Raw genomic sequence first — 26,772 nt, 5'->3', positions numbered from 1 at the left:
GTCATCTATGTAGAGTAACAACAATCTCCACTACATGTGGGATATCATGTATGTAGAGTAACAACAATTTCCACTACATGTGGGAAATCATGTATGTAGAGAAACAACAATCTCCACTATTCGTGGGATGTCATGTATGTAGAGTAACAACAATCTCCACTATATGTGGGATGTCATGTATGTAGAGTAACAATAATCTCCACTATACGTGGGATGTCATGTATGTAGAGTAACAACAATCTCCACTACATGTGGGACAGTGCGTATGCAGAGTGACAACAATCTCCATCATACGTGGGGTGTCATGTATGTAGAGTAACAACAATCTCCACTATATGTGGGACAGTGTGTATGCAGAGTAACAACAATCTCCACTATACGTTGGGCAATGTGTATGTAGAGTAACAACAATCTCCACTATACGTGGGATGTCATGTATGTAGAGTAACAACAATCTCCACTATATGTGGGACAGTGTGTATGTAGAGTAACAACAATCTCCACTATACGTTGGGCAGTATGTATGGAGACTAATAACAATCTCCACTATACGTAGGGCAGTGTGTGTGTAGAGTAACAACAATCTCCACTACATGTGGGATGTCATGTATGTAGAGTAACAACAATCTCCACTATACGTGGGGCAGTATGTATACAGAGTAATAACAATCTCCACTACAAGTGGGATGTCATGTATGTAGAGTAACAACAATCTCCACTATACGTGGGGGAGTATGTATGTAGAGTAACAACAATCTCCACTATATGTTGGCAGTCATGTATGTAGAGTAACAACAATCTCCATTATACGTTGGATGTCATGTATGTAGAGTAACAACAATCTCCACTACATTTGTGATGTCATGTATGTAGAGAAGCAACAATCTCCACTATACGTGGGACAGTGTGTATGCAGAGTAACAACAATCTCCACTTTACGTGGGATGTCATCTATGTAGAGTAACAACAATCTCCACAACATGTGGGATGTCATGTATGTAGAGTAACAACAATCTCCACTACAAGTGGGATGTCATGTATGTAGAGAAACAACAATCTCCACTATACGTGGGGAAGTATGTATGCAGAGTAACAACAATCTCCATTATACGTGGGAAGTCATCTATGTAGAGTAACAACGATCTCCACTACATGTGGGATGTCATGTATGTAGAGTAACAAAAATCTCCACTATACGTGGGATGTCATCTATGTAGAGTAACAACAATCTCCACTACATGTGGGATATCATGTATGTAGAGTAACAACAATTTCCACTACATGTGGGAAATCATGTATGTAGAGAAACAACAATCTCCACTATTCGTGGGATGTCATGTATGTAGAGTAACAACAATCTCCACTATATGTGGGATGTCATGTATATAGAGTAACAATAATCTCCACTATACGTGGGATGTCATGTATGTAGAGTAACAACAATCTCCACGACATGTGGGGCAGTGTGTATGTAGAGTAACAACAATCTCCATTATACGTGTGGCAGTGTGTATGTAGAGTAACAACAATCTCCACTATACGTGGGATGTCATGTCTGTAGAGTAACAACAATCTCCACTATATGTGGGACAGTGTGTATGTAGAGTAACAACAATCTCCACTATACGGTGGGCAGTATGTATGCAGAGTAACAACAATCTCCATTATACGAGGGGTGTATTGTATGTAGAGGAACGACAATCTCCACTATACGTAGGGTAATGTGTATGTAGAGTAACAACAATCTCCACTATACGTGGGGTTTCGTGTATCTAGAGTAGCAACATTCTCCACTATACGTGGGATGTCATGTATGTAGAGTAACAACAATCCCAACTATATGTGGGATGTCATGTATGTAGAGTAAGAACAATCTCCACTATATGTGGGATGTCATGTATATAGAGTAACAACAATCTCCACTATACGTGGGGTGTCATGTATATAGAGTAAAAACAATCTCCACTATATGTGGAACAGTGTGTATGCAGAGTAACAACAATCTCCAGTATACGTGGGGCAGTGTGTATGTAGAGTGAGAACAATCTCCACTATACGTGGGATGTCATGTATGTAGAGTAACAACAATCTCCACTATACGTGGGGCAGTGTGTATGTAGAGTAACAACAATCTCCACTATACGTGGGGTGTCATGTATGTAGAGTAACAACAATCTCCACTACATGTTGGGCAGTGTGTATTCAGAGTAACAACAATCTCCATTATACGGGGGGTGGTATGTATGAAGAGTAACAACAATCTCCACTACATGTGGGATGTCATGTATGTAGAGTAACAACAGTCTCCACTATATGTTGGAAGTCATGTATGTAGAGTAACAACAATCTCCATTATACGTTGGATGTCATGTATGTAGAGTTACAACAATCTCCATTATACGTGGGGCAGTGTGTATGCAGAGTAACAACAATCTCCACTATACGTGGGATGTCATCTATGTAGAGTAACAACAATCTCCACAACATGTGGGATGTCATGAATGTAGAGTAACAACAATCTCCACTACAAGTGGGATGTCATGTATGTAGAGTTACAACAATCTCCATTATACGTGGGGCAGTGTGTATGCAGAGTAACAACAATCTCCACAACATGTGGGATGTCATCTATGTAGAGTAACAACAATCTCCACAACATGTGGGATGTCATGAATGTAGAGTAACAACAATCTCCACTACAAGTGGGATGTCATGTATGTAGAGTTACAACAATCTCCATTATACGTGGGGCAGTGTGTATGTAGAGTAACAACAATCTCCACTATACGTGGTGAAGTATGTATGCAGAGTAACAACAATCTCCACTTATACGTGGGATGTCATCTATGTAGAGTAACAACGATCTCCACTACATGTGGGATGTCATGTATGTAGAGTAACAACAATCTCCACTATACGTGGGATGTCATCTATGTAGAGTAACAACAATCTCCACTACATGTGGGATATCATGTATGTAGAGTAACAACAATTTCCACTACATGTGGGAAATCATGTATGTAGAGAAACAACAATCTCCACCATTCGTGGGATGTCATGTATGTAGAGTAACAACAATCTCCACTATATGTGGGATGTCATGTATGTAGAGTAACAATAATCTCCACTATACGTGGGATGTCATGTATGTAGAGTAACAACAATCTCCACTACATGTGGGGCAGTGTGTATGTAGAGTAACAACAATCTCCATTATACGTGGGGCAGTGTGTATGTAGAGTAACAACAATCTCCACTATACGTGGGATGTCATGTCTGTAGAGTAACAACAATCTCCACTACATGTGGGGCAGTGTGTATGTAGAGTAACAACAGTCTCCACTTTACGTGGGGCGGTATGTATGCAGAGTAACAACAATCTCCATTATACGAGGGGTGTATTGTATGTAGAGGAACGACAATCTCCGCTATACGTGGGGTAATGTGTACGTAGAGTAACAACAATCTCCACTATACGTGGGGTGTCGTCTATGTAGAGTAGCAACATTCTCCACTATACGTGGGATGTCATGTATGTAGAGTAACAACAATCCCCACTATATGTGGGATGTCATGTATGTAGAGTAACAACAATCTCCACTATATGTGGGATGTCATGTATGTAGAGTAACAACAATCTCCACTGTACGTGGGGTCTCATGTATGTAGAGTAACAACAATCTCCACTACATGTGGGACAGTGTGTATGCAGAGTAACAACAATCTCCATTATACGTTGAGTATCATGTATGTAGAGTAACAACAATCTCCACTATATGTGGAACAGTGTGTATGCAGAGTAACAACAATCTCCATTGTACGTGGGGCAGTGTGTATGCAGAGTAACAACAATCTCCAGTATACGTGGGGCAGTGTGTATGTAGAGTGAGAACAATCTCCACTATACGTGGGATGTCATGTATGTAGAGTAACAACAATCTCCACTATACGTGTGGCAGTATGTATACAGAGTAATAACAATCTCAACTACATGTGGGATGTCATGTATATAGAGTAACAACAATCTCCACTATATGTGAAATGTCATGTATGTAGAGTAACAACAATCTCCACTATATCTCGGAAGTCATGAATGAAGAGTAACAACAATCTCCATTTCATGTGGGGCAGTGTGTATGCAGAGTAACAACAATCTCAACTACACGTGGGATGTCATGTATGTAGAGTAACAACAATCTCCCCTACATGTGGGATGTCATGTATGTAGAGTAACAACAATCTCCACTATACGTGGGGTGTCATGTATGTAGAGTAACAACAATCTCCCCTACATGTGGGATGTCATGTATGTAGAGTAACAACAATCTCCACTATACGTGGGATGTTATGTATGTAGAGTAACAACAATCTCCACTATACGTTGAGTATCATGTATGTAGAGTAACAACAATCTCCACTATATGTGGAACAGTGTGTATGCAGAGTAACAACAATCTCCATTGTACGTGGGGCAGTGTGTATGCAGAGTAACAACAATCTCCAGTATATGTGGGGCAGTGTGTATGCAGAGTAACAACAATCTCAACTATACGTGGGGTGTCGTGTATGTAGAGTAACAACAATCTCCCCTACATGTGGGATGTCATGTATGTAGAGTAACAACAATCTCCACTATATGTGGGATGTCATGTATGTAGAGTAACAACAATCTCCACTATATGTGGGATGTCATGTATGTAGAGTAACAACAATCTCCACTATTCGTCGGATGTCATGTATGTAGAGTAACAACAATCTCCACTATACGTGGGGCAGTGTGTATGTAGAGTAACAACAATCTCCACTATACGTGGGGTGTCATGTATGTAGAGTAACAACAATCTCCCCTACACGTGGGATGTCATGTATGTAGAGTAACAACAATCTCCACTATTCGTCGGATGTCATGTATGTAGAGTAACAACAATCTCCACTATTCGTCGGATGTCATGTATGTAGAGTAACAACAATCTCCACTATACGTGGGGAAGTGTGTATGTAGAGTAACAACAATCTCCACTATACGTGGGGTAGTGTGTATGTAGAGTAACAACAATCTCCCCTACATGTGGGATGTCATGTATGTAGAGTAACAACAATCTCCACTATTCGTCGGATGTCATGTATGTAGAGTAACAACAATCTCCACTATACGTGGGGCAGTGTGTGTGCAGAGTAACAACAATCTCCATTATACGGGGGGTAGTATGTATGAAGAGTAACAACAATCTCCACTACATGTGGGATGTCATGTATGTAGAGTAACAACAATCTCCACTATATGTTGGAAGTCATGTATGTAGAGTAACAACAATCTCCATTATACGTTGGATGTCATGTGTGTAGAGTAACAACAATCTCCACTACATGTGGGATGTCATGTATGTAGAGTAGCAACAAAATCCACTATACTTGGGACAGTGTGTATGCAGAGTAACAACAATCTCCACTATACGTGGGATGTCATCTATGTAAAGTAACAACAATCTCCACTACAAGTGGGATGTCATGTATGTAGAGTTACAACAATCTCCATTATACGTGGGGCAGTGTGTATGCAGAGTAACAACAATCTCCACTATACGTGGGATGTCATCTATGTAGAGTAACAACAATCTCCACAACATGTGGGATGTCATGAATGTAGAGTAACAACAATCTCCACTACAAGTAGGATGTCATGTATGTAGAGTTACAACAATCTCCATTATACGTGGGGCAGTGTGTATGTAGAGTAACAACAATCTCCACTATACGTGGGGAAGTATGTATGCAGAGTAACAACAATCTCCACTATTCGTGGGATGTCATGTATGTAGAGTAACAACAATCTCCACTACATGTGGGATGTCACGTATGTAGAGTAACAACAATCTCCACTATATGTGGGGTGTCATGTATGTAGAGTAACAGCAATCTCCACTATACGTGGGGCAGTGTGTATGTAGAGTAACAACAATCTCCACTACACGTGGGATGTCATGTATGTAGAGTAACAACAATCTCCACTATATGTGGGGTGTCATGTATGTAGAGTAACAACAATCTCCACTATACGTGGGGCAGTGTGTATGAAGAATAGAACAATCTCCACTATACGTGGGATGTCATGTATGTAGAGTCACAACAATTTCCATTATACGTGGGGCAGTGTGTATGTAGAGTAACAACAATCTCCACTATATGTGGGGCAGTGTGTATGAAGAGTAGCAACAATCTCCACTATACGTCGGATGTCATGTATGTAGAGTAACAACAATCTCCACTATACGTTGGGTGTCATGTATGTAGAGTAACAGCAATCTCCACTATATGTGGGGCAGTGTGTATGTAGAATAACAACAATTTCCACTACACGTGGGATGTCATGTATATAGAGTAACAAGAATCTCCAATACATGTGGGATGTCATGTATGTAGAGTAACTACAATCTCCGCTGCATGTGGGATATAATGAATGTAGAGTAACAACAATCTCCATTATACGTGGGGCAGTGTGTATGTTGAGTAACAGCAATCTCCACTATACGTGGGTTAGTATGTATGTAGAGTAACAACAATCTCCAGTATATGTATGCATCTATCTGAAGTGGTGTGCAATATAGGAGATGATAAGTACAACAGAAGCCAAGTTTTATAATGGTATAGAATGGAGGGTGTCTGTTACCACAAGCTGGATTGTTTGGTGAGAAAGCGCGTTAGACATCGTTTTTTCCCAAGATTTATTTCAGAAACAAAGAACATACAGACAAATGTGAGTACACCAGTGTCAGAGAGACAAGAACAGAGCATTACAGAGTGAAAAGGTTATAATAACAACATATTGCTTAAGGTATGCCTCCTGTATTTACACAACAGAGGGTAACAGGTTTGTGTACAGCCGTAAATTTGAAACAGATGTACATGTGTTCGCCGATCTGATTTCTTCATCTGAAGCATCGTTAAAAGGACGCGATTCGTCACCAACTAAACAAAAGATAGTTTTCTTAACAGCATTCATAAATACATGTAGTGGAATGATCGTATTCTTTTCTTTAACAAATGATAAATATGATGTCATATTCGGTTGGTATATGATAGCATCTGCTCACTGGACATATTTTCAAAGATATGCACGTACACGCAGAAGGGAAATCACATAGAAATTATGAAGATGGTTTGTACATGTTTGTCCTGAATGCTTGCATGTCTATATCCAAACCGTTTTTTTTTCAGAATTTGCAACTTTTCTAGTATTTGATGCCTTAAAATTTCAGCACTTTCCAACATTGAATTTCCATCAGTTTTAGATAAGCACCAGCAAATGTGAAAGCACGTGATATTTGTCGTCTTATTACAAGCTGTTTTACTCACAGGGTGTGCTCCATTGGTCTCCACGTATATGTGAGTGTAGAGCTGCTCTACAACCACTGTTCACCATAGCATCTGTGTCTTGATAGACAGCCAGTCATTACAGACTGCATTACATCACCTTTAGATACCAGTTATATCAAGGGTAATCTCCAACCAATTTGACTCAGGTAGTCGGATTATTTTTTAAAGATATCACCAAATAAATAACAAGTGCAAAATTGTAAGGTACAATTACAAACATTTGCGTATGCTTTATACAAAAACAGCTTGCATCCCTGTTAAGCATCTGTGTAGAGCTGACAGTTGTGGGAGGTTTAAGTGGTGCTGACAATATAGGAGTACAATTTTCAACAACAAGATGAATTAGCTGAACCAGAACAGCTGGCCATGGTTGTAGTTCCTGCAGATTGTAGCTGGTAACTGCTGTTCATGTACCCCCGCACAGGCAGGTCCGGGCTCCTTGGGCTGTGCACCGTGGTGCATGTTTCCCAGGTAGCAGGTCAGGGTGTTTCGATACAACTGATGTCAGCGCATGGCGGAAGGGAGATCACATTGTAGTAAAAGTTAAGACGGGAAATCGCCATACAGTAGTGGACCAGTGCAGCTGCCAAGACGCCACCTGAATACAGTGCTGTGGTTGTCTCCCCCTGGTATGGCCCCTACAACAAAAGCACTGGACTGATTCTATACTAAACACATATGCCGTCTCATAGGGTTATTTAAATCATATTATATACCACTAGCTTGGGGATAAATTTGTTAACACAGATTGACATGCATATATACTACCCATCAGAAGTTTAGACTCACTTAAAGCACTAACTATATGTTATGCATATATATATGGTTACATCAATGATGAATTTCTCCACTAACTTGGGGAAACCACCTGCAAACCTTATGCGGATGAACTGCACGAGGACCATGTATCAAATTGCTGAAAAGCATGTGCAAATATCGTGCATGTGAACATCTGCGTTTTAGTGTAAAGATTTGTATCATTTATTGAACCCATGACAATAATCTTCTCAACGTTACAAATTTTTTTTTACAATACATCAGTTCATTGTAAACAGTACTTTTAAACAGTATGGAATAGTTTGCAAAATCTAGTTTAGAACAGGTGACTGAAGTCAGTGGCTACATTTACACTAGTGAGTCTAAACCTTTGATGGGTAGTATATATACATGTATCAGTGTGTTACACGACAGAAAGGAATGAAGAGGAACGTATGCATACACAGAAACCTTTCTGCTGTTATCATGGTAGGAGGGTGTGTAGGACTGTATCAACCTTGACCCTAGGAGCGACTCACCTGTATTCAAGAATCTTTCCCGTTGATGGGGATGACACCTACGTCATGGGGGAACGTGGCGACTTTAAAGAGTGCTACTCACATTTTTCCAATGTTATCACGGTATGATAGTGATGAACTTCTCCCCGGAGAAGTGGTCGTTCAGGGATAGCGGAGCCTGCATTGTCCCGTTGACGTGCAATCTTACTGTCCTGAAAACGTTATTAACAAATATTATCCTAGTAATTTATACCTCGATGAGACAAATCTCAGATTGATCTATGTCTAAGGCACCAACAATAGCGGTAACAAATCACTCCTGTTGATATCAAATACCTCCTGACACTTTGTGTGACCTGAAGAAGCAACAGAGCAATTGAACAGGTACACAAATAATTGCAAGATTAAAACTGTCATAAGGGAATCGCTTTCCTTTTCTGTATTTCAGCATGGGTGTTGTTTGTAAACAAAGATACATGTGTATCATATGAAAATATCATCAGGTTGTTTTATGTGAAAATGTATGGAAGTAGGTTCCTTGGAATGGCTTGGGATGGGAATGATTACATTTTTAACAGAAATTGAATTTCAGTGTCTGTCTGGAAGACAGAAAGGGTACAAGGCTCTCGCTCACGTGGCGTATAGCTACACACTCAGCCTGGTACAAATGTGTATTGAGTTTTTGAAAAAAATTGTACAAAAGATTCTTGGAAAAATCTCCCATGAAACCTCACATGACAAAACAATTCCCATCAAGGGCATAGGAAGGTGAAACGTTGGCAAAACTACCCTTCTGAGTGAGTGAATGAGTGCGTTTAGTTTTACCCCGCACTCAGCAATATTCCAGCTATATGGCGGCGGTCTGTACATAATCGAATCTAGACCAGACAACCCAGTGATCAACAACATGAGCATCGATCTGCGCAATTGGGAACCGATGACATGTGTCAACCAAGTCAGCGAGCTTGACCACTCGATCCCGTTAGTCGCCTCTTACGACAAGCATGGGTTACTGAAGGTTCATTCTAACCCGGACCTTCACGGGTCACTACCCTTCTGACTCCAACACTGTTTGAACCATGTCAAAGTGGTTCCCATGGCTACCGGATACCAAAATGCAACTTTTACCATTGTCATCCAATGAATGCACATACTTTGAAGACACCCGGTGTTGAGCTATCTTTGATATGGTTTACAAAGCAGCTTTGATTACACCAGCCATCATACTGTGTAAAGGTTTAGTAATATCGCAATCAAGTAACCATCGACACCTCTGTGTTAAACCCTTTCCCAGCTACAGCTGTCCACAATGGCAATGCATGTTGGACTTAACAGGCTCCTTGAGAAGCAGTAACACTACAAATAATGGGGTATGTGAAAGTTTAAGAACGCTGCCTGATCAAAACTCAAAATGTCACATGACTCTATTATTCAGTAAACATTCTTCAGATCATATCTCATAATGACCAACACCTAACCGGCTGAGTAATGGACAAAATGACATTTGCAATACGTATTGGAACACGTGGTCATAGGGTTCTGGCGTGTCCAAGGGACGCAACTGCTAAAGCTGCCCACAGAACTGTGCTCTATTGTCTCACGTGTCGTTGGTGCAGCTGACAAACACCATGTTGCGGAACGTTTTTATGCTGTCACAGATGTTGTTGAACTGGCTGAGGGTCTTGTTGTGGTCCTGGTTATCGTCACTGTACTTCACCTCATCGTTCACACTCCAGTACATCCGCTCTAAAAACCAAAAGGTGGAGGACTAATCCATTTCCGTCTTGAAATGAATGAATACATATCAAACAGTTAAACAAACAAGTATAGGGCTGGTATAAGTAAAGGGGCAATAGGTATGAACGTTCTACCCATATTACCCCTGGACACTCATAATAGGTAATGTGAAAACTGGGGAATTGGGTGGGAATCTGGGGGTTACAGTGCAATTATTTCACGTATAATCAATATTGTTGCAAATGATTTTTCAAGTACATGTATATAGTAAAAGCTGCTTTGCTATAATTTTTAACTGTCAGAGACGATACTGTGAGAGGTCAGTACCGAGAGGGTCGATACTGAGAGGTTAGTACTAGGAGAGTTGATACTGTGAGGGGTTAGTACTAACAGAATAGATACTGAGAAAGGTTCGAACTGAGAAGGTTGATACCGAGAGAGGGTTAGTACTGGGAGAGTTGAGTACTAACAGTGTAGATACCGAGAGAGGTTAATACTGACAGAGGTTAGTACTGAGAGAATGAATACTGAGGGAGGTTAAAGGTACTGAAAGGATTGATACTGAGAGAGGTTAGTACCTAGAGAATGAATACTGAGAGAGGTTAAAGGTACTGAGAGAGGTTAGTACTGAAAGGGTTGATACTGAGAGAGGTTAGTACTGAGAGGGTTGATACTGAGAGAGGTTAGTACTGAGAGAATGAATACTGAAAGAGGTTAGTACTGAGAGGGTTGATACTAATAGAGGTTAGTGCTGACAGGGTTGATACTTAGAGAGGTTAGTACTGATAGGGTTGATACTGAGAGAGGTTAGTACTGAGAGGGTTGATACTGAGAGAGGTTAGTACTGAGAGAATAAATACTGGGAGAGGTTAGTACTGAGAGGGTTGATACTAATAGAGGTTAGTGCTGACAGGGTTGATACTTAGAGAGGTTAGTACTGAGAGAATGAATACTGAGAGAGGTTAGTACTGAGAGGGTTGATACTGAGAGAGGTTAGTACTGAGAGGGTTGATACTGAGAGAGGTTAGTACTGAGAGAATAAATACTGAGAGAGGTTAGTACTGAGAGGGTTGATACTAATAGAGGTTAGTGCTGACAGGGTTGATACTTAGAGAGGTTAGTACTGATAGGGTTGATACTGAGAGAGGTTAGTACTGAGAGAATGAATACTGAGAGAGGTTAGTACTGAGAGGGTTGATACTGAGAGAGGTTAGTACTGAGAGGGTTGATACTGAGAGAGGTTAGTACTGAGAGAATAAATACTGAAAGAGGTTAGTACTGAGAGGGTTGATACTAATAGAGGTTAGTGCTGACAGGGTTGATACTTAGAGAGGTTAGTACTGATAGGGTTGATACTGAGAGAGGTTAGTACTGAGAGAGGTTAGTACTGAGAGGGTTGATACTGAGAGAGGTTAGTACTGAGAGGGTTGATACTGAGAGAGGTTAGTACTGAGAGAATAAATACTGGGAGAGGTTAGTACTGAGAGGGTCGATGCTGAGGCGTGAAACTAACAGATGTGAACCCGGGGGAGGCCATACCAAGAAAGATGAGAGAGGTTTGTATTGTGAGGGAGGATACTGAAAGATGTGAAACTGGGCGAGATGTGAAACTGAGGAAGGTAATAAACAGATAGACTTTACGCACTGTTTTCGTCAATATGAACAGCCCAGGGTCCCAGATCGCACCTATGCAGCTTGATGACCGTCTGCACATCTGTTCCGTCGTACTTCATTCGTCTTATTTGCTTATCGGTGATCCACTCCGCCCAGTACACAAGCCTGCAGGAGAAAGTGTGTGTCTTTAGAGTATGATTATTGTATACTGTAGAACCGGCAGTAAGCGCTGTATCTTGTGTCACTGGTACACACGTAATGCATAACATATCACTGTTTCTAGGTGGAGTCTTATTACCCATGAACAGACTAACACAGGACGGTGGTAAGATACTAGTACTATCCGCTAGTTCCTAAGGCCGAAAACTCCATATGTGTGAACTGTGTGAAAGACATTTACCCCACAATCCAGGAATAGTTCTAGAAGCGGTCAAGACCCATGCTCACTGCCCATCAATATTGACCTATTCATATATTCATAAAAAGTTTGCGTCCCTCAATATTGACTTTTCATGTAATCATAAAATTATTGCAGAAAGGGTCCATACTCACTGTCCATCAATATTGATCTATTAATGTAATTATTAAATTATTGCAACCTATATCCTGTAGAAAATATGATGAAATAATTTATATTTGAAGCCCTATATAGGGAATTGACTCCTATGACAGTGAGTACAGATCAATCACTAGTTGTCGACAGAGTCATCTGATTATCGGCCTGTGAAGGCGTGACGCACTGCACGTCATGGTGTCGGCAAGCAGCTGAGCAGATGCCTCAGTAAACATTATGACGGCGGTAAAGCGACTCACGGGGTTGTTGTTTGAGCTGTGAGCAACTCTTGTGTACCCACAGTAGACATTGAAAGAACTGTGATATAAAACGGTGACCGCGTTGACTATCGCTACGGCAGGACAATTTGTCACTGATATACGAGGAACAATATTTAGTGGAAAGTATAACATTTCAAGTATAAGAAAGAAATGACTATCTGGGCCTGCTCGCAGCACAATTATTACAGGTATTACCCGGAAGCAGTCTGGAATCAAAGGTGGCAGGGAGTTGTGGTACAGGACGGATCCAATCCAATGGAAAGTACGTTATTTGGTCCAGATCTAACATCAATTGGTCATTTCTTTTTTCCAGAACTTTCAACTCAATGACGTCACAGACGTCGTGTTGCAATCGGCTGTCTGGGGCAGCAAGAGATTCATGCACAGCCCTCCTCACATGACACCGACTGAACAACTCCTGAACTGAAGGAGTCGCAACCCATCTCGGGGGGTCTAAAATTTGCTGATCACTGGATTGTCTGGTCCAGATTCGATTAATTAAAGACCGAACCCATATAGCAGGAATATTGCTGAGTGCGGCATTAAACAATAACCAACCAACCAAACTTTGGGCAGGCCTCGTAACAAGAAGACGTATAGTATACCACGAGAGGCAGTCTGGTGTTTGATATTTAGTGTATCACTGTGTCCTTATCGCTGCCCACGTTGCACGGACCATGACTGACTTAAAACTCGAACTCAACAATGTCCGCTCTTTATATATCAGTGGCTACACTCTACATGTTATGCTTGAACGTCTCCAGGCAGCGGGATATACTTACTCCGACTGGGTATCGATCTATAGACAGCGGGATATACTTACTCCGACTGGGTATCGATCTATAGACAGCGGAATATACTTACTCCGACTGGGTATCGATCTCAAGGCAGCGGGATATACTTACTCCGACTGGGTATCGATCTATAGACAGCGGGATATACTTACTCCAACTGGTTATCGATCTCAAGGCAGCGGGATATACTTACTCCGATTGGGTAACGATCTCCAAGGCAAGGGGTGCATCCACTTCTGTGAGGGTTTTACTCTCTTTGCCATTTATAAGCCGCATAAGTTTTGTTTTTTTCCCTCGGATTGCGTAGAAAACAAAATTCTTTTGTCCATCAACGCGCACAAAGCCCCCGATGCCTGTAAAGAAACAACACTTTTAGAACGACGCATGGTAATTCACTGATATGGTCCAATCAGATGCTCCTGTAGTGTCTGGGAGAGGGTAGTGCATGCTCCCTGGTAACTACGATTCCTGCAGTAACATCTTGGTAATGAAAAGGACTACTCCCTGTCGTCACATCTTAACACTATCAGGTATTTCCCCTGCTTTATCGTCCACACACTTTTATCTTTTGTCCTCTACCATCTATTGCCCTCAGCTTTGGCGTCTACACAGTGCTACATATTGCCTTCTGTACTAACGATTGTTCACTGCTTTATTCGTCTCCACAGTACTACGTATTGCCCTTTGACTCAACCTCCAACCACTAAATGCATTGCAAACTGCTTTAACGTCTACTCGACATTATTACCCCCTGACTCAACGTCTAAACACGATTATTTATTGTCCTCTGTCTTACCGTCTACACATTACTACTTACCCTTCGAATCAGCGTCAACACACCACAATGTATTGCCCCTAGTCTAACAACTAGTCTCTGAAATGAACATATTTTACTGGAAAAAGTTCATAGTAAAGAAAAAATATATATAATGAAAAGGAGCCCTGAGACTTTCTTCATTTCCTGAAGCTGAGTAAATCTAGACTTGCCACATTTTTTAGACTTGCGTGGCCTTTCTTGGATATATTTGCTTCAGGATCTGTACGACAGACTATATAGCGCCTACTAAATACAATGTATTGCCCCTGTCTAAGCGCCAACTAAATACAATTCATTGCCCCATGCCTCAACGTGTACACGCATCTATGTATTGCCCCTACCTTTACTTCTACACACTGCCATGTATTGCCCACTGCCTGAACGTCCACTATGTATTCCCTGAACGACTACTATGTATTGCCTGAACGTCTACTAAATATTGCCTGAACGTCTACTATATATTGCCTGAACGACTACTATATATTGCCTGAACTACTATGTTTTGCCTGAACGTCTACTATGTATTGCCTGAAAGACTACTATATATTGCCTGAACGACTACTATTTATTGCCTGAACGTCTACTATGTTTTGCCTGGACGTCTACTGTGTATTGCCTGAACGTCTACTCTGTATTGCCTGAACGTCTACTATGTAATACCTGAACGTCTACTCTGTATTGCCTGAACATCTACTATGTATTGCCTGAACATCTACTATGTATTGCCTGAACGTATACTATGTATTGCCTGAAAGACTACTATATATTGCCTGAACGACTACTATTTATTGCCTGAACGTCTACTATGTAATACCTGAACGTCTACTCTGTATTGCCTGAACGTCTACTCTGTATTGCCTGAACATCTACTATGTATTGCCTGAGCGTCTACTATGTATTGCCTGAACGTCTACAATATATTGCCTGAACGTCTACTATGTATTGCCTAACGTCTACTATGTATTGCATGAACGTCTACTATGCATTACCGACTACTATGTATTACTTGAACATCTACTATATATTGCCTGAACCTCTACTATATATTGCCTGAACGTCTACTATATATTGCATGAACGTCTACTATGCATTACAGACTACTATTTATTACTTGAACATCTACTATATATTGCCTGAACCGCTACTATATATTGCATGAACGTCTACTATGTATTGCCTGAAAGACTACTATATATTGCCTGAACGACTACTATTTATTGCCTGAACGTCTACTATGTAATACCTGAACGTCTACTCTGTATTGCCTGAACGTCTACTCTGTATTGCCTGAACATCTACTATGTATTGCCTGAACGTCAACTATGTATTGCCTGAACGTCTACAATATATTGCCTGAACGTCTACTATGCATTACCGACTACTATGTATAACTTGAACATCTACTATATATTGCCTGAACGTCTACTATGTATTGCATGAACGTCTACTATGCATTACCGACTACTATGTATTACTTGAACATCTACTATATATTGCCTGAACGTCTACTATATATTGCCTGAACGTCTACTATGTATTGCCTAACGTCTTCTGTGTAATGTCTGAACGTCTGCTATGTATTGCCTGAAAGTTTACTATGTATTGCCTGAAAGACTACTATGTATTACTTGAACATCTACTATATATTGCCTGAACGTCTACTATGTATTGCATGAACGTCTACTATGCATTACCGACTACTATGTATTACTTGAACATCTACTATATATTGCCTGAACGTCTACTATGTATTGCATGAACGTCTACTATGCATTACCGACTACTATGTATTACTTGAACATCTACTATATATTGCCTGAACGTCTACTATATATTGCCTGAACGTCTACTATGTATTGCATGAACGTCTACTATGCATTACCGACTACTATGTATTACTTGAACATCTACTATATATTGCCTGAACGTCTACTATATATTGCCTGAACGTCTACTATGTATTGCCTAACGTCTTCTGTGTAATGTCTGAACGTCTGCTATGTATTGCCTGAAAGTTTACTATGTATTGCCTGAAAGACTACTATGTATTACTTGAACATCTACTATATATTGCCTGAACGTCTACTTGCGTATTGCATGAACGTCTACTATGCATTACCGACTACTATGTATTACTTGAACATCTACTATATATTGCCTGAACGTCTACTATATATTGCCTGAACGTCTACTATGTATTGCCTAACGTCTACTATGTATTGCCTAACGTCTACTATGTATTGCATGAACGTCTACTATGCATTACCGACTACTATGTATTACTTGAACATCTACTATATATTGCCCGGAACGTCTACTATGTATTGCCTGAACGTCTACTATGCATTACCGACTACTATGCATTACTTGAACATCTACTATATATTGCCTTTTGAACGTCTACTATGTATTGCATGAACGTCTACTATGCATTACCGACTACTATGTATTACTTGAACATCTACTATATATTGCCTGAACGTCTACTATGTATTGCCTGAACGTCTACTATGCATTACCGACTACTATGTATTACTTGAACATCTACTATATATTGCCTGAACGTCTACTATATATTGCCTGAACGTCTACTATGCATTACCGACTACTATGTATTACTTGAACATCTACTATATATTGCCTGAACGTCTACTATATATTGCCTGAACGTCTACTATGTATTGCCTAACGTCTTCTGTGTAATGTCTGAACGTCTGCTATGTATTGCCTGAAAGATTACTATGTATTACTTGAACATCTACTATATATTGCCTGAACGTCTACTATGTATTGCATGAACGTCTACTATGCATTACCGACTACTATGTATTACTTGAACATCTACTATATATTGCCTGAACGTCTACTATATATTGCCTGAACGTCTACTATGTATTGCCTAACGTCTTCTGTGTAATGTCTGAACGTCTGCTATGTATTGCCTGAAAGTTTACTATGTATTGACTGAACGTCTACTATATATTGCCTGAACGACTACTATTTATTGCCTGAACGTCTACTATGTTTTGCCTGGACGTCTACTGTGTATTGCCTCAACGTCTACTCTGTATTGCCTGAACGTCTACTATGTATTGCCTGAAAGACTACTATATATTGCCTCAACGACTACTATTTATTGCCTGAACGTCTACTATGTTTTGGCTGAACGTCTACTATGTAATACCCTTAACGTCTACTCTGTATTGCCTGAACATCTACTATGTATTGCCTGAACGTCTACTATGTATTGCCTGAACGTCTACTATATATTGCCTTGATGCCTACTATGTATTGCCTGAACGTCTACTATGTATTGCCTGAACGTCTACTATGTATTGCCTGAACGTCTACCATATAATGCCTGGATGTCTACTAAGTATTTTCCTGAACATCTACTATGTATTGCCTGAACGTCTACTATGTAATGCCCGAACGTCTACTATGTATTGCCTGAATGACTACTATAGATTGCCTGAACGTCTACTATATATTACCTAAACGTCTATGTATTGCCTGAACGTCTACTATGTATTGCCTGAACGTCTACTATGTATTGCCTGAACGTCTACTATGTATTGCCTGAACGTCTACTATGCACTGCCTGAACGTCTACTATATATTGCCTGAACGAGTACTATATATTGCCTGAACGACTACTGTGTATTGCCCTCAGTTTCAACGTCTGCACACTAGTATCTTTTGTACTGTAGTGTATTGACTGACCGACGTAACCTTGACTTCATCGGGGGTGAAAACGTCAGATACGTCCTCTGTGTTAACTGTTGTTTAGATCCTAGCCCATAGTGGTGAACCCAATAGATTATCTATTATATGGTCTCTGGTTACAATAACACAGCTACATGAGCTCGGTCTGCCTCAAGACGGCATGAGGGACGTGGAGTCGGAAATCACTGTAATTGAACAGTAAAAGCTGGATCCTTTGTCATACCCACTACATTCTGCAGAATGTTCTCATCTCTGTTCAATGAGAGAAGCCTACTGCATTTGTTTTGTGACAGGAGTCGTCGACCATCCACTCTCACGCCATGGTTCGTTCTCCTGACATTAGAGCACCTCATTCCACTGTGAAACTCGGCTGCCCAAGCCTGGTAGCACATGTTATCTACTTTGACCAACTGAGAATACTTTGTCACTTTGAAACCTGGTTGTGTTTGGGTTGTAAAGCTGCCTGTACGCGTGGAATGTTAACACATCCTTCTTACTTAGTCTTAGAATGTTTCAGTTGTCCCTCGTTATATTTCATGTCGGTATTGATCAACAAAGTAATTATCGGAGATATTTATTACATGTAATCTATTACCAAGTTACCTGTAGAGTTGACAACCATTTCAGTAGTTGTATCGGTAAGGTTTGCAGCTTTAATAGAATTTTCCTCCACCCAGAAGAGTTTTTTCAGATAGGGACAGAAGTCAACGTCCTGCACGCTCTTGGAACTTTCAAAGTGCAACACCTCGGTCTCCTTGGTGCGAACATCTATGATGTGGAACTTCCCTGTTTCCTTTACGGCAACCAGGACACGGGGTAATGCTTCTGTATGTGGAAGAAAGTGTCTCAAGTAGGCTAAAATGGATGCAAACATGGAACATAACCATCTTAAGAAGGGCAGATGAGCGTTTGAGAATGAAACATCCCCAATGTGGGGACATGCACCAGTGGTGAAAATTTATGCAACTATCTACCAAAATTAATGTTTTGCTCATTCATTTACGTAACAACCTTGATTTGATAAAAACTCCCTTAACATTCAACTTATTTGTATGTGTATCTCTTGACCAAACTATCTCACACTGGTACACGATTGATACCTGTGCATTGTAATGAGACATTAAGCCATGTTCCGTCCATGCCGCAAAATGCCTGGCTGTTGCCGGATGCTGTGAATCCGTCCTCACACTGAAGCTGTAACGTGTCTCCGCTGTACCACGGCCCCTGCCCCTCGTGGACGACGTGCTCAACTTCCACGGGATCCACGCACTGCACTGGAATGTCACATAGGTAACACCTGATCACTGCTACGTGTTACTAGTGTTTCCAGCACTGTATATTCACATCCGAGAGAGTTCTATAGATACAAAACTTACTTGAGACCAAGGTTCCCCGCCATTCTGGGGATGTATTTTTCATGATTCCAACTAAACAAATTGGGTATTCATACCAATCAAAGATTGTATTCCCAGCAAACGATTCATGTTCATTTGAAACTTGCGATTATTTGCTAGATGTGTATCACACATGCTATCAGGTAGAAATACACACGCTAAAAAGTGAATTGGGGCATCATTTTATTAGACTGTAGACATGCATTGGATACCCCCGATTGTTAACATATTCCAAATAGAACCTTATAGCTATGTCGTTTTATTGCCACTGCAATATTTCATATGAACAAACCATCATCATAAAACATAAAATCCAGAAGAAAAATACTTAATATTCCAAGGAGAGCTTTAAACAAAGTAATGGAAATTTTGCCACATATTATCCTCGCAGTTGATTGAAAGACTATACAATTTACCTAGAGTGTAGATTTGGTTAATGCAATGTACTCCATTAGGATCACGATTTTGCTTCTTTGTTCAATGTTCACCTAGCTTAATATGGAAGCGCTATACTAGCAGGCTTATTAGACGAGTCATTTCATTCCACTTAAAGTTGAGAGTTAGCAGGGGCACAGGTGTATCCCAAGTTCGGTGCCACCCCTTATGTTCTGTATACGAATGTGACTGTATCTCTTGAGTGGGGTACGATGACGTGTATAGAACTTGGACACACAGAACATCTGAACCTTCTATTTCTTACACCTGTCACGTTAACCATTGACCTCCTCGCGAAGCCAAAGTTCACAAACAAAACGATTTTACAAATTATTCACGCAAACATCCAACAGTTTTGGTTTTAAAAACTATCGGGAAAAGGAAGGAATTCACTAGAAAATCTTATATGGTCAAAAGGGTCGAAAAACGTTACAAGGTTGAAAACAATTTACAAGACACCCAGGATCCAAAACAAAAGTATTATACGTGTCAATTGTTCCACAATTGCATAACCATTTCTTCGTTGTCTTGTTCTCAGCCAGCACCGTATACTTGTTCAAATCAGATGGTTTACTTTCTGGGCAAGACGATCTTTCAGTGCTTTCGAATTCAACCATAATCATTTTCAAAATGCCCATTTACTATTCTGGGCACTATTTATTAACCTGTCTGTGGTTTAGCATGTTTGTTTCTGTAGGTTCTGTGAAAACGAGAAACGCCAGAAAGTTGGACGTCGACAATGATGCCGTAACCAAATAGAAGCTACCAGTAAGAACTACATATACATGTCCCATGGTTCTCGCCGTTTTTACTTTCTACATGAAAATACTTTAAACATTAATGAAACTTTGACGTTAATATCTTTTAAAAAGCTCAACGTTTCAGGAAAAAACACAACTCCAAGAGTAGCGTAATATCATCATAACGATTTACATTCGTCACCACATCGAGTCAAGTTAGCCCGGTAACATCTGATAACTGTTTTAAGTATTCGTGCTTCCTGTCTGCCAAAATACTTCAAACTTTCCTGCGCTTTCTGCGCCTTTTTTCTCACATACCATTCAGTGATATGGGGGTGAGTTTTCATTGAGATTGAAAGCGGAGAGGGGTGACGAATGAACATTTTAATTACTGAATCATAAAATCTCACTTTGTTCAATTTCATATGGAAGGCCATGTACTAAATACGCACATATGGATTTTCTATCAGCCTAAATTGTAGAATTATGCTTAGAACTAACTGATATCAACTTATCCCGCCGGGTGTGAAGATGGAGAAAAACTTACCTTCGGTGCAGCTGAACGAGTGATTAGACCAATGGCCGTTTGCCGTACATGTTTGTTCGTTGACCCCAGCTGCCTTGTAGCCACGAAGACATTCATACGTCGCGCTACCGTACAAATATGTGCTGTTGTACGTACTGTTAGCGTGGGGGACGGGAGGAGGCTGTCCGCAGTCCACTGAAACATATCAGGCAATGGTTATCTCGTCATCAGCCGTTATCTGCTCTTACCCTCGGTGTACACACATGAATCTGCATTTACGTTTGTATAATAGTCTGTCGTAACATGAAATATTGTGCAGGTTTTCTTCAAGTATTCGTGGCCAAATCGTGTTATGCCGGGACAAGTCGTATACACGTACTTAGCTTAGAAGAGACCGATCCCTGTGTATACACGTACTTATCTTAGAGGGGACCGACTCCTGTGTATACACGTACTTACCTTAGAGGGGACAGACCCCTGTGTAAACACGTACTTATCTTAGAGGGGACCGACTCCTGTGTATACACGTACTTATCTTAGAGGGGACCGACCCCTGTGTATACACGTTCTTATCTCAGAGGGGACCGAACCCTGTGTATACAGGTACTTATCTCAGAGGGGACCGAACCCTGTGTATACAGGTACTTTTCTCAGAGGGGACCGAACCCTGTGTATACAGGTACTTATGTTAGAAAGAACAGACCCCTGTGTATACACGTACTTATGTTAGAAAGGACAGACCCCTATACACATACGTATATTATAGAGGAAAAGCAAGACCGGGAATAGTAAACAGATACAAGATTTAATTACACAGCAGATATATTTTTGTCTACACTGACGGAAGTTCCTACCCTTGCACTTGAAGTCAGTTTTACTCCATGATGAGTTGGTCAGACAGGTGATGTAGCGGTTCCCACTTGGCACTCTGTTCTCGTCACAAAAGTAGGTTCGGTTGCTCCCCTCCAGGGTCCCGCCATCAGACACGACGGTGTTACTGATGTTGGGGGGAGCTCCACAGTCAACTACAACATACAAAATCATACACACATTGACGTTTTGTTCTTATACATCACGGATTAAAACTATGTATATATACTCTCCCGAAAAGGAAACTCATAGGTATTGTCACGATCTGCAAACTTTAAAGTGAGATAGCACATGTAATTATGGATCAGTGGCAGCCAAAATTTAATAGTATAAAAGATACTGAATAGTGGCAGGTGCTGTGCGAGGCCTGGCATTATCTTGCGACCGCCTCCGTGGTGTAGTAGTTAGAGCATCCGCCCGGAGAGCGATGAAGTCGCGGGTCATACCCCAAAAAAGTTAAAATATGACGCTTGTTGGTCCCTGCCTGACGCTCGGCATTAATGGGTATTACAAGGAGTCAGTATGATGTGTCTGAGTGGGGTAGTCATGCTTAACTGTGGCATGGAATCTCAGTGAGCTGACACTATAGAAGCGGCTTAAGTCTGGGCTAGTATAAACCGTCACACATACATGCTTAACTGTGGCATGGAATCTCAGTGAGCTGACACTATAGAAGCGGCTTAAGTCTGGGCTAGTACAAACCGTCACACATACACACGCATACACGTCGTCATATGAGCGAAATAATCATATGACGTTAACCCCATTTCACCTCATTATCTTGCACAACTCCCTCCGGCTGTCAATGATAGGAACTATGTGAAGATTTGTCTCTGTAGCGACTATAATGTGAATTGCCCTGAATGCGCACAAAGTTAACTTTCTGCGTGTGGGATATGGTCCCCCACAACATGACACTCCACCACCATATCAATCAACCTGGGCGACACAATTCTGGGCAAAACGTTCATTTCGACGTCGACAGACACGTACTCTTCCGTCACGGCATTGAAGCAGAAAGCGTGATTCGGCACTGAACCAAACACGTCGCTAGTTTTGTAGATTCCAGAATCGAACTTTATTGCGCCACATGTCTATCACTTTGAGGCCGATCTTTCGTGCGAATGGTTTGTTGAGGTCGGTCCAATAGAGGACTGGTGGTACTCTGGTGAACACTGAGATAACCTGCTACGGCCTCCTGACGTCCAACGGCAATGTTTCAATTTAAAGCAGTGACTCACGGCATGTTATTCTTTCATTTAACTAAAAATTAAAAATAACCGTCTAAATGCAAAACGGCCTCATATACTCAAACGGCTCACGATTCCTCAGACCTGCATATTGCGAACCACTTTTTTCCCTAACATTTTCATGCAAGTTGTCACTTTCGAACGTAAACGTGCATTTAAGTTTCCGAAGATGCGTTTTTGCACTGTGCACTCCTTCCATGTACACAAACCAGCTCTATCATGGCGATATTATAACAATAAAACCACCTTTGCGTTTCTTTGTTGGGAGAGTGTAGTAATTTTCATCCAAGGGGTTGTGGTCCCGATCACACGTCAATAGGACAGCACGTCAGTTATCGATGAACGAGGATTGTTAATTTAGGTCACCGACACTGTCTCTTTCCTGTTTGTTTTCAGCCTAGATTAATCGTCGGTAAGAATTAAATTTGGCATGCCAGTAACAATAGCACAATATTAATTAAAACTATTTCAAAACTGTATTCTTCCGTAATTATGAATCCGTAATCTTACTTCCAAAAAGAGTTTTAAAGTAAAATAGGTTAAAGTAAACCTTAGTCTATTTAGTGTAAATTAACTACCCTGATTGCTATGAATCGCAACTATAAATATTGAATAGGCAATTAAATAATAATTTTCAGTTGTAATAAATCTCACGACAGGTACACACTTGTCAATGCAAGATGAAATATGTATCCCGTTTTGTACTCTAAACCTTTACAAAAAATAACTCATTGATGTACCATAAACCAATACTGTTCGCATGTATTCCTGTTTCAATAAAAAGAGATAGCTTTCATAGTAAAACATTGAAAACTCCACTCTTCAGAATAATACCATGTGTTTCGCGTGTATATACACACATACAAAAACAGGCACAGAAACGTATTCACATATGTTGATATGTTTATTGAAGGCAAAGAATGCTCAAAATCATGTTTGATCTGCAATCAGTATGATAAGTGCGCCTATCGGGCTTCAGGAAAACAACCAGACACATAAGGGACGTGTGGGTCGAGATCGTTTTATCAGTGTCCCAACTAGTACATGCTCAAGGCGCTGGTATTTTTTTCCCTCGATCATTGGATGTCAATCTCAACGGCACATCGTATTAATACATTACATGCTGTAGGTCGATGTGGTTTCATCAGTGTCCTAATACATTACATGCTGTAGGTCGATATGGTTTCATCAGTGTCCTAATACATTACACGCTGTAGGTCAATGTGGTTTCATCAGTGTCCTAATACATTACATGCTGTAGGTCGATATGGTTTCATTAGTGTCCTAATACATTACATGCTGTAGGTCAATGTGGTTTCATCTGTGTCCTAATACATTACACGCTGTAGGTCAATGTGGTTTCATCAGTGTCCTAATACATTACACGCTGTAGGTCGATGTGGTTTCATCAGTGTCCTGATACATTACATGCTGTAGGTCGATATGGTTTCATTAGCGTCCTATTACATTCCATGCTGTAGGTCGATGTGGTTTCATCTGTGTCCTAATACATTACAGGCTGTAGCTCGATGTGGTTTCATCTGTGTCCTAATACATTACATGCTGTAGGTCGATGTGGTTTCATCAGTGTCCTGATACATTACATGCTGTAGGTCGACGTGGTTTCATCTGTGTCCTAATACATTACATGCTGTAGGTCGATGTGGTTTCATCTGTGTCCTAATACATTACATGCTGTAGGTCGACGTGGTTTCATTAGTGTCCTAATACATTACATGTTGTAGGTCAATGTGGTTCAATCAGTGTCCTAATACATTACACGCTGTAGGTCGACGTGGTTTCATTAGTGTCCTAATACATTACATGCTGTAGGTCAATGTGGTTTAATCAGTTTCCTAATACATTACATGCTGTAGGTCGATATGGTTTGATCAGTGTCCTAATACATTACATGTTGCAGGTCGACGTGGTTTCATCAGTGTCCTAATATATTACACGCTGTAGGTCAATGTGGTTTCATCAGTGTCCAAATACATTACATGCTGTAGGTCGATATGGTTTCATTAGTGTCCTAATACATTACATGCTGTAGGTCAATGAGGTTTAATCAGTGCCCTAATACATTACAGGCTGTAGGTCGATGTGGTTTCATCAGTGTCCTGATACATTACATGCTGTAGGTCGATATGGTTTCATCAGTGTCCTAATACATTACACGTTGTAGGTCAATGTGGTTTCATCTGTGTCCTAATACATTACATGCTCTAGGTCGATGTGGTTTAATCAGTGTCCTAATACATTACACGCTGTAGGTCGATGTCGTTTCATCAGTGTCCTGATACATTACATGCTGTAGGTCGACGTGGTTTCATTAGTGTCCTAATACATTCCATGCTGTAGGTCGATGTGGTTTCCTCTGTGTCCTGATACATTACATGCTGTAGGTCAACGTGGTTTCATTAGTGTCCTAATACATTACATGCTGTAGGTCGATGTGGTTTCATCTGTGTCCTAATACATTACACGCTGTAGGTCGATGTGGTTTCATCAGTGTCCTGATACATTACATGCTCTAGGTCGACGTGGTTTCATTAGCGTCCTAATACATTCCATGCTGTAGGTCGATGTGGTTTCATCTGTGTCCTGATACATTACATGCTGTAGGTCAACGTGGTTTCATTAGTGTCCTAATACATTACATGCTGTAGGTCAATGTGGTTTCATCAGTGTCCTAATACATTACATGCTGCAGGTCGACGTGGTTTCATCAGTGTCCTGATACATTACATGCTGTAGGTCGATATGGTTTCATCTGAGTCTTAATACATTACACGTTGTAGGTCAATGTGGTTTCATCTGTGTCCTAATACATTACATGCTCTAGGTCGATGTGGTTTAATCAGTGTCCTAATACATTACACGCTGTAGGTCGATGTGGTTTCATCAGTGTCCTGATACATTACATGCTGTAGGTCGACGTGGTTTCATTAGTCTCCTAATACATTCCATGCTGTAGGTCGATGTGGTTTCATCTGTGTCCTAATACATTACATGCTGTAGGTCGATGTGGTTTCATCTGTGTCCTTATACATTACATGCTCTAGGTCGATGTGGTTTAATCAGTGTCCTAATACATTACACGCTGTAGGTCGATGTCGTTTCATCAGTGTCCTGATACATTCCATGCTGTAGGTCGACGTGGTTTCATTAGTGTCCTAATACATTCCATGCTGTAGGTCGATGTGGTTTCATCTGTGTCCTAATACATTACATGCTGTAGGTCAACGTGGTTTCATTAGTGTCCTAATACATTACATGCTGTAGGTCAATGTGGTTTCATCTGTGTCCTAATACATTACACGCTGTAGGTCAATGTGGTTTCATTAGTGTCCTAATACATTACATGCTGTAGGTCAATGTGGTTTC

At 40.6% G+C, this 26,772-nt stretch overlaps 1 protein-coding gene across 1 annotated transcript in view; it reads right to left on the bottom strand.

Moving 5' to 3' along the window:
* Nucleotides 1–7,623: 7,623 nt before the first annotated feature.
* Nucleotides 7,624–26,772, bottom strand: part of LOC124253289 (sushi, von Willebrand factor type A, EGF and pentraxin domain-containing protein 1-like) — a 50,987-nt gene continuing 31,838 nt past the window's right edge. Inside the window, exons 5-13 of the mRNA XM_046687032.1 lie at nucleotides 22,120–22,290; nucleotides 21,287–21,460; nucleotides 19,271–19,444; nucleotides 18,774–18,995; nucleotides 13,821–13,980; nucleotides 12,031–12,164; nucleotides 10,250–10,394; nucleotides 8,752–8,860; nucleotides 7,624–8,012 (exon numbers count right to left, since the gene is read on the bottom strand). Of these exons, the coding sequence (XP_046542988.1) occupies nucleotides 8,767–8,860; nucleotides 10,250–10,394; nucleotides 12,031–12,164; nucleotides 13,821–13,980; nucleotides 18,774–18,995; nucleotides 19,271–19,444; nucleotides 21,287–21,460; nucleotides 22,120–22,290 (1,274 nt within the window). The 3' untranslated portion in view covers nucleotides 7,624–8,012; nucleotides 8,752–8,766. The remainder of the gene's footprint in view (nucleotides 8,013–8,751; nucleotides 8,861–10,249; nucleotides 10,395–12,030; nucleotides 12,165–13,820; nucleotides 13,981–18,773; nucleotides 18,996–19,270; nucleotides 19,445–21,286; nucleotides 21,461–22,119; nucleotides 22,291–26,772) is intronic.

The sequence above is a fragment of the Haliotis rubra genome, unplaced genomic scaffold, assembly GCF_003918875.1.
Source record: "Haliotis rubra isolate DU_JTF1 unplaced genomic scaffold, ASM391887v1 Scf538, whole genome shotgun sequence".
Lineage (NCBI taxonomy): Eukaryota > Metazoa > Mollusca > Gastropoda > Lepetellida > Haliotidae > Haliotis > Haliotis rubra.
Note: the sequence above shows the minus strand (reverse complement) of the source record. Positions and strands in the feature narration are given on the sequence as shown.